At 43.5% G+C, this 9570-nt stretch overlaps 1 protein-coding gene across 2 annotated transcripts; it reads left to right on the top strand.

Moving 5' to 3' along the window:
* The first annotated feature begins 548 nt into the window (after positions 1–548).
* LOC120066745 (E3 ubiquitin-protein ligase Hakai-like) lies at positions 549–3542 on the top strand. 2 transcript variants are annotated; one of them, XM_039018213.1, is made up of 6 exons: positions 549–655; positions 1230–1397; positions 1479–1579; positions 1733–1816; positions 2131–2204; positions 2408–3542. In XM_039018213.1, the coding sequence occupies exons 1-6, from the start codon at positions 643–645 to the stop codon at positions 2907–2909; spliced, it is 942 nt and encodes a 313-aa protein (XP_038874141.1). In that variant the 5' UTR covers positions 549–642; the 3' UTR covers positions 2910–3542. The 2 variants fall into 2 exon arrangements, with proteins under 2 accessions (XP_038874141.1, XP_038874140.1); XM_039018212.1 differs by having other exon boundaries at positions 2393–3540.
* Positions 3543–9570: the final 6028 nt, after the last annotated feature.

Genomic DNA, 9570 nt, shown 5'->3' with positions numbered 1-9570 from the left:
ATGCTCTAACCTTTTTTTTCACCTTTATTTAACCAGATAGGCCAGTTGAGAACAAGTTCTCATTTACAACTGCGACCTGGCCAAGATAAAGCAAAGCAGTGCGACAAAAAACAACAACACAGAGTTACACATGGGATAAACAAATGTTCAGTTTATAGCGCAATAGAAAATCTATATACAGTGTGTGCAAATGGAGTAAGGAGGTAAGGCAATAAATAGGCCAATAGTAGCGAAGTAATTACAATTTAGCAAATTAACACTGTAGTGATAGATGTGCAGATGATGATGTGCAAGTAGAAATACTGGTGTGCCAAAGAGCAAAAAAGTAAATAAAAACAATATTCAACTAACCTGCCGCCCCAGGTTAGACGGTAGGGCAATTTTTCTTCCCTTTTCCCAGTCCCTTTTCCTTTCCCTTTTTGTGTCACATCGTGTAATGAATTCACACTCCGGAACAGTAGGCAGAAACACACGGCCAGATAAGAGAACTACAGTAGATGACTAGGAAGGCTGCGACTGGCCTCACACTCCAGTACAGTTGGTGGCGCTGTATGCGCCTTTCAGTTGGTTGCGATCGGCCAATACAAATGTAAAGAAGAAGAACAATCCGTTCCCATACTGCAATGCGTCAATAATTTGATAATGTACCAAAATGGTGAGGAGTTTCTATGTGTACATCCATTTGTTCTATTTTGTATGGTGTACATATAATACATTTTGTGTTGCAGTGGCTTTTATTATTATGCAGTGTTTCCTGTAGGTAGCTAGAGCCGAAAACACAGACAGGAAACGGTATTGGGCTCAAGGCCTTTGAGGGCTAGCACTGCTTAGCTCGCATTATTTTCAGTTGGCTAGCGAGCTATAGTAGCTATATGCTTATGGCCAACGTTGGCTAGCTAGCTGTATACATATTATATTATATTGTTGTAGTTGATATTGGTAGTTAGGTAAAGGTCTATACATATCCCACATAAAATGCATCCCAATAGCCCATGTAACACCACTATGCAACAGTAACCTGTTGAAGTTAGCATGCAAACAATTAGCAAACTAGACAGGCAGGATATAAGCATGTTTTGTGACCACTGACACTAGCCCAAGCAGAGACCTTAGAGGATAATAATCTATGACCCAAGCATTAGTTTTAACAGTTACAGCCAACAAGTTGAAAAAGATAAATGTGCACATTGAACTAGCTATGGCTATTAACATATGATTATTATTTTTAGACACTGATCTACAAGGCACTGATGGTTCAGGCATTCTTGGGAGTCCTGATGTACGCAGACGGATCCCCATTAAGCTGCTATCCAAGCAGCCAGTCAGAAGCAAGGCTGTTAACCACTCACAGAGACCCTTAAGCAGACTCCCCTCCAAAACCCAGTCTAATGATGAAGGTAAGCATGATGGTGGCTTGAAGGAGAGAGAAGCACATCCAGAATTGCCATTCATGCCAATTGTATTCCTTAATGTTCTAGAGGGCTTTGGGTTCAAGCAGGAAGATAGATTTGAGCGCAAGTCTGGAGATGCGTTAGGCAACCAGAGGAGGTTCTCTCAGCCCCTGTTCTGGGACTACAAAGTAAGTGTCCATTCTCTATTTTTCTTCTAAATCACGGTTACTCCTCTAATTTGTTGCGACCCAAAATAACACTATCATGATGTTGCAGGCTGCATATTGTGTGTATTCTTTCAGAGACAGCTAAATGTGAAAATATTAGTTTTGTCTCTTCAGCTGAATCTGGTTGGCGAAAAGGACGACACGCCAGTTCATTTCTGTGAGATATGTGGCCTTCCCATAAAGCTCTATGGACGCATGGTAAGTTTATGCCTCCTTCCCTCACTAGGAATATTTCTGCAAGTAACTATAATCCACACTCTTTATTCATTCATTTTTATGCCTTGACACCACAGTAGGTTGGTGGCACCTTAATTGGGGAGGACAGGCTTGTGGTAATGACTGGAGCGGAATCAGTGGAATGGTATCAAATACATTAAACACATGGTTTCCATGTGTCTGATGCCAATCCATCTACTCTGTTCCAGCCATGAATATGAGCCGTCCTCCCCTCACCAGCCTCCTGTGCTTGACACTTGGCGCTCATGTGTGCTAACATTGTTCCTCTTCCACAGATTCCCTGCAAGCATGTATTTTGCTATGATTGTGCCCTGCTCCATGAGAAGAAGATGGAAAAGATGTGTCCAGGGTAAATTGCCTCTCCAACCTTGCCTTCGATTATAATGTACAAGTTAAATTAGTCATGAACTGTTGTGAGCCATCTCCCTCACATTGTGAGTGCACAGTCTAGTCTCTCTGTTAATTCTCAAAGCATGTGTTGATGTAATGCGTGTGTTGTCGCTGGCTCCACTTCCCTTACTAAACCCCTAAGATTAGTCTCACCCTATACAGCTGCACAGATCCGGTCCAGCGGGTCGAGCAGTGCCTGCGGGGCCTCCTCTACATGTGCAGCATCGTTCCGGGCTGCAAGCGCACCTACTTGTCCCAGCGCGACCTGCAGGCCCATGTCAACCACCGACACATGAGGGCAGCCAAGGCTGCAGGAGGGGGCATCCTACCACGCCTAGAGCCCTTGCATCCACAACTGGCCTCAGAGCCACCTGACCACCACCGTCGGCTACCACTGCCCCACCTGGCCAAAGGCCCCCCCACTTTTATCCAGGCTACTCAATACTGCCCCTGCAGCCCAAAGAGGTTAAAAGCCTTTATTGAATTCACAAGTTCTTGTAAGTGTTATATTTGTAAGACGATTTTCCACCACATACGTGGCGAGCTTGGCCAGGAGATCAAGGGACCACGGAGAGTGACGTTCCGGGCTGGCGACAGTTTCTTTGGACAATCTTGCAAACGGGTGGCCACCCAACTATTAAAAGGTAAGCTTGTTCTTACATAGTTGAATGTTTGTATAAATTGCTTCAGAGATACTGTCTCAGCGAGAAGGGCGTCACGTTGGTCTCTCTTTAAATTTCCTAAAAACCCAGTAAATGCTAAGAACTTTTGAATTCAATGAATTGCATGCATGTGTGATTTTGGGGGTTGTCAAAAGTAAACATATATGTGCATGTGTAGGGACTAAGTGAGTAGGGGCTGTGAACCTTGCTGGTGTCGGGCGTTTAGCGGAGGGGGCTTGCACTCGTTCTGATCGTACCGTTAGAACGGACCCACGTGTCTGGCTTGATTGGGAGGAGTCGTTCCGTCTGATTCTGCTTGGCCGAGCTCGACTGTCTCAGGGTCTGTTTTGGGATGTGCGTAAACACAGCCCAATCAACCTGAGCGGGCGACTTGAGTCGGGTGTGTGTGATTCGGACTGCCCCTCTCACCGGACCATTCATTTGGGGACCTTGTGTGGCCTGACTGGTGCGGCGGTTTGCGCTCTCTGACTGAGCTGCCTGGCCCGGTGTGGGGCTGCGGCTGTCTGCCCATACGGTCAAAACAGATAAAGTAGTTAGAAAGCCCACGATACCACCCTTTAACTTCTCTGCGCTACGCATCCCTAATACGGGATCACTTTCCTAAACAACCGCTAGAATTGCAGGGTGCCAAATGCATAAATATTACTAAAAATATTTATAATCATGCAATCACAAGTGAAATATACCAAAACACAGCTTAGCTTGTTGTTAATCCACTTATCGTGTCAGATTTTGAAAATATATTTTACAGCGAAAGAAATCCAAGCTTTTGTGAGTGTAGCTTTCAATGCTACATCAGCTAGCCCCAAATTAGCATGGTCACGAAAGTGTGAAAAGCAATAAAATTAATCGCTTACCTTAGATAATCTTCGGACGTTTCCACTTACGAGACTCCCAGTTACACAACAAATCTTCTTTTTGTTCGATAAATATTACTTTTATCACAAAGAAAACGCCATTTGGTTTGCGCGTTATGATGAAAAAAACTACAGCCTCGTTCCGGTCCTGAAAGGAAGATGGAAATTTCCAAACGTATCAGATTAAAAAATATTACTACAAATATTTATAATCATGCAATCACAAGTGAAATACACCAAAACACAGCTTAGCTTGTTGTTAATCCACCTATCGTGTCAGATTTTTAAAATATATTTTACAGCGAAAGAAATCCAAGCTTTTGTGAGTGTAGCTTTCAATGCTATAACAGCTTAACCTTATATTAGCTTGGCTAGCTTGGTCACGAAAGTAAGAAAAGCAATCAAATTAATCGCTTACCTTTGATAATCTTTGGGTGTTCCCACTCACGAGACTCCCAGTTACACAACAAATGTTATTTTTGTTCGATAAATATTACTTTTATCACAAAAAAACGCCATTTGGGTTGCGCGTTATGATGGGGGGAAAAAAGCCGTGTTCCGTTCGACAAATCCCCAAATGTATCCGAAATGGTCGTAGAAAAATTTCAAATGTTTTTTTATAATCAAACCTCAGGTTGTCTTTAAAAAGGAAAAATTAGAAAGGGGTCTGCTTGGATGGTATAATTCACGGCTACCGCCCCTGTTGAGAAGAGGGGGACTGAACAGTTGAATAAATAGGGAGCGGAAGAACTCTGACCCGATTTGGCTGGGTTAAACTGCAAAATAAATCCTGCGGATAAAACGCTCCGTCTAGCTAAACGGGGGTCTGTAAATCGGTAGGTCACGCCACGATATTGCTCTAATACAGAATAGAGGCCAATATTGGGTGGGTGAATAGGGTATGAAGACAGGCTGACCCGGTTAGGCAGTATTCTCGTCATACCGTGAAAAATCCTATAGAACAGAGCCTATAGAACAGGCTTATGTCGAGGAAGTGAATTAAGTCAGGAGGGAAAAACTTATGTGGAGGAAGTGAATTAAGTTTAGTAGAAAAAACTATAGGTCGTTTTAGGTAAAACGAAGGATATGTGTGAACAAATGTGAATAAAGAAACTGAACGAATTAGAATAAACGCATGAATGAGAATTCTCTGTGGTGAAATGAGTAGATCAGAATAAACTAGAATATACGGAAAAAGGAGGAAGAACAGGTTGTGTGTGTATCTTGTCATAGGTCCAGAGGAGGGACTGCGCAGCTTTTCTGTGATAGGCAGGATAATAAGGTTAAGGGGAGGCACTCTTAACTATCGCTAGACAAAGGGAACGAAATCGATAGACATTGGGCAAAATAAGTTATAAATAAGGATAAAATATTGACGTGATAATGTGTTAAACGTCCATTGTAAAAATACAATAGGTGTTAAAAAGAGGTATTAAACAGGGCACAGATAGTATATAACGGATGCGAAGTAGGGAGAAAAAATATACAGATAAACAAAAATTATACTACGTGGTTAAAATAAATCTAGGCTGTCTAGAATAAAGTGACAAAAATACATGAGAAACACCATAACAGAAGTCTAGAACACATATTAAAAATATCACGAGCATTGTAACGAAATAGGAGGAAACAGCAGGCGACCAGGCACTCTGTAGCAACAGAGGCTGCAGTTTAAAAATAGCCTGAAGGACAGGAAGAGGTGTAAAAGATACTGAGGCCAGGACAAGAGAGGAGGGCGTGAGAGGCTTGCCTCACTGACAGTGAATTAGGAATTAAGCAATAAGGAAAGAAAATAGAAATAAGAAAGAGTAGGCAGTATAAATAAATAAATTAGAAAGAAAAGGTATTAGATAAAATCCTAAACATTAAGTAAAGCTGAAATAACAGAATAAACAAGTGGATAAAATGAATAGAACACAAGTAGAGATCTTAGGGGCGAGACACCCCCTGAGCAAAGAAGAAATAATAAAGACTTCTATAAAATGGGAAAAACGCACAAAAAAGTTAAACACCAAATAGCCAGCGGTGGGAACATTAGATGTCTCTGTGTGTGAGGAATGGAGACGCTGATAAAGAACTATAAACCGAATGACAAGAAACAGAAAAGAAGAAATAAACGGGAAAGAGAAAATGAAATACTAAAAATGTTCAAAGAAGAAGGAACTGGTCTGTTAAAAAGCATGAAGACGGCAAGAGAAATGTTGAAGAAAGATGACAAAACAAAGAAGGGGAAAGAAGAGTGGGTGACTAACCCCCCACCTTATTCCGATGGGCAATTCCCAATGATAACTGGACACATGGAAATACAAGGTGAGATAGAAGTAACGGAAGAAGAAGAAGAGGCTGTCACGCCTGAGGCAACATGTGCACCCTCTCACCCAACAGGCAGAGACAAGAAAAGGACTGTGAAAAACTCAAGAACAGAAGAAGGGTTCAATTGCTATGAAGGCCTGAGAGAAACCTTAGCAGCAATGGAAACAGTAAAAAATGGAAAGGAGTCATCAGAGCCATTTACAAAAGAAAAAAGAAAAGCAAAGGAAAGAAAGGAAGAATACCATAGGAAAAGCTTGGGAATATTAGCAGATCCCCAAGAAAAACAGAGTCTTAGTGAGTCAGAAGGAGATGAGGAGGAGAGCTACAGATACAAAAGAAATAGAAAAGAAAGAGAAGAGCAAGCATCACAGCTACAGGAGGAATGTAAAGGGCTGGGATTAAAACTAGGAAAGAGTAGGGGAAGGCAACAGCGAGAGGATAACGATCTGGTCTGCGATGCATATGAGGGCATGAGGAGTAGGTCTGCAGAAGGCTATATTGGGGCTCGTAGAAAGGGGTCAGAGAAGGAACATGGTTACTACAAAGGACAGTGTCCAATCCTGATAAAAAGGCACTCAGGGACACTATACACCATGGGCTACGCAGGACCTGGAGGGGTTGGTTGTCCGTCTGCCAGATCTACATGAGGGGGCGGGTAAATTAATCAGAACCTGTGAAGAACATACAGTGGGGAAATTGCTGGCGGTGGGTGACATAAGGGCACTACTGGCCAGGGTAACGAGCATGCGTACTATGGGAGAGATCATGCAGGACGGTGGCATCGATGGCACAGAAGGGGGTGTGATAAATGATGGACTACTGTTCAACAGACACAGACCAGCCATCAAGGTGCTTTAAGAGCATCATATCCAACTAAAGTGGATCCCAAAGCACTGAGAGGTGAAGCTATTGGGGCCACAAAAAACCCAGCCACATACCTACATGGACAGCTGAAAAGATGGAGGATGGAAACAGAACAAGATCCTGAGGGGAACGACCTAATGACAACTATGTTCCGGAGTTCAGTGATAGAAGCCATGCCCCAGCCAGTAAAGAGCAGGCTGGAGGATGTGGTGGGACTTACTTCAAAACCTTACAAGGAATTCTGTGACTATATGATTCATGCTGTGGAGAAACATAGGAAGGATGAACAGAGACAGATGGAACAAGGAAAAGACATACAGAGGAGACTGACCCAGTTGCAGTTGGACGAGCTAACCAACAAAGGGAAGAAGAAAGTCCAGGCCGCAGTAACGACCCCTGTGTCAGAGATGGGAACAATGGCTGCTGTCTCCCCAGGAGAGCCACAGCTGCTCGGCCCCGGACAGGCCCAAATGCCAACCGCACTGCCAGTAGTAAATGTGTACACACAGCCCCCGAATTGTAATGGTGGGAAAAAACAACAGAAAAATGTACGGTCTGATCAAGGGAAAGGACCCAGGAGCCCTCGAGGGCCACCTGGTACTTGTTGGGAATGTGATCAAACGGGACACAACAGACGAGACTGTCCTACACGCCCATGGCAGGATCGGACTGAAGGAAATAGAAATAGAAGACCACCACCAACAAACAATGCCCCAAGGGGCTGGAGACCACCTGGTACTGAAAATCAGAATGGTGGGGATGCGAATGATGGATGGCGGGGCAACCCAAACCAGCCAGGCCCTCTGGACCCATGGTCAGGGCCTAGTCACACATACTAGGGATGCCCAGAGAATCCTACGGGGGAGGGTCAGTTTCCAATAATAACTACAAGGGCTGACCAAGAACCTATGCTGCAGGTTCAAATAGAGAACAGAGGCACACACATGATGATAGATACTGGAGCCACTTACACATGTGTGAGTCCAAATTATGCCTCTCATCTCCCCATGTCTGGTAAATATGCCAAAACAATAGGATTCTCGGGAAATACGCAGTTAATTCCAATGACTGCTCCAGTTCGTCTAACGGCTGATGGTAAATCAGCCACGATTCCAATATTAGTATCAGATCAAACACCAATTAACATATTGGGAAGGGATGCTCTATGCAAAATGGGCATACAAATTAAATGTTCTCCCGATGGAGTAATAATAGAAAGAACAGGATTACAATTACCAGTGGTGACTGCAGGAGAGACAGCTAACATATTGGCTAGGAGGCATTGAGGCAGATGTAGATAGAACTGTAAGGAAATGGGGTAAATTCATTCAGGCCCAAATACCTAAAGCAGTTAGAGCAAAATCTGAATATCACTGCACAATGCAATTTGACCCTCATCAGGACCCCTTACTAGAACAACTCTGGGTTATGGGGGCAAATGGAAGGAAACCACCAATAATGTCTCAGTACGTAATCATTGAAAAGCAGGGGGCCGCAATGGATGTGATGGACGGAGACGGATCTGAATTTGTGCAAAAATGGTTCAATGTTTCTGACTCTGTCCCTCACATTACATTGCTGGTAAATCAGGGATTTACATCAAAAGATCTAGGACCTATGATGAAGAAAGCTGGGGAAAAGAGTTGGGATAAAACAGACAATCCATTAAGTTTCCATTCAAAAGATAAAGCATTTATCAAAATAGTAACCACTACAATGTTGATTGGTGATCCCAGGGAGATAGAGGTTAGTGCAGGCCAACAGGTAATGTTAGGTGAGGGAATAGGACTGATTGGTGAACTCAGAGAAGAAATGGAGAAGATCATACCACTAGAGGTATGGTCACAACACGATACAGACGTTGGATTAGTGAAGTCAGCAAGTCCTGTTAGCATCAAAATAAAACCTGGTGCTAAACCTCCGTGGAAAGCCCAGTATCCTATGAAGCCTGAGGCTGAAGAAGGGATAAGACTGACAATTGAAGGACTGCTCAGGGCAGGTGTATTGATAGAGATGCCCAGCCGTTGCAATACACCCCTGCTACCTGTTCTTAAAGCCGAGGGTAAAAAATGGAGACTGGTCATGACTTAAGAGCTATCAATGACATTGCTCAGGATTGTCCTGCTGAAGTCCCAAACCCTCACACGCTGTTGACCAATGTTCCCCCTGATGCCAAATACTTTACCGTTATTGACCTATGTGGAGCGTTTTTTAGTATACCCCTGGCGGAAGAATGCAGACATTTGTTTGCTTTCAGGTACAGAGGCAGACCTCTGTCTTACTCTCGTCTTCCGCAGGGATTTAAGCTCAGCCCCCACTTGTTCAATCAAATACTGAGAGCTGATTTGGAAGAATTAATGCTAGATGGCACGCTGATCCAATATGTGGATGACCTGTTGATCTGTGCTTCGACAGTAGAACAGTGCCACTCTGACTCACTAAAAGTACTGCAGCGATTAGCAGGAGGAGGACACAAAGTCTCTAAAACAAAACTGCAGTACTGTCAACCTCAGGTTGAGTACTTAGGCAGAACGATAGCTCATGGAACTAAAGCAATAGCTCCAGGGCAGCTAGAGGGTATTAGCAAAGCACCGTTGCCACAAACGGT

This window comes from Salvelinus namaycush, chromosome 21 (assembly GCF_016432855.1).
Source record: "Salvelinus namaycush isolate Seneca chromosome 21, SaNama_1.0, whole genome shotgun sequence".
Classification (NCBI taxonomy): Eukaryota; Metazoa; Chordata; class Actinopteri; order Salmoniformes; family Salmonidae; genus Salvelinus; species Salvelinus namaycush.
The sequence above is the reverse complement of the archived record's forward strand: the minus strand, read 5'-3'. Positions and strand labels throughout refer to the sequence as shown.

Coding starts and splice junctions, on each gene's coding strand:
- LOC120066745 (XM_039018212.1), top strand. Junction 1,580..1,732: donor CCCTGTTCTGGGACTACAAA/GTAAGTGTCCAT, acceptor TTGTCTCTTCAG/CTGAATCTGGTTGGCGAAAA. Junction 1,817..2,130: donor TAAAGCTCTATGGACGCATG/GTAAGTTTATGC, acceptor CCTCTTCCACAG/ATTCCCTGCAAGCATGTATT.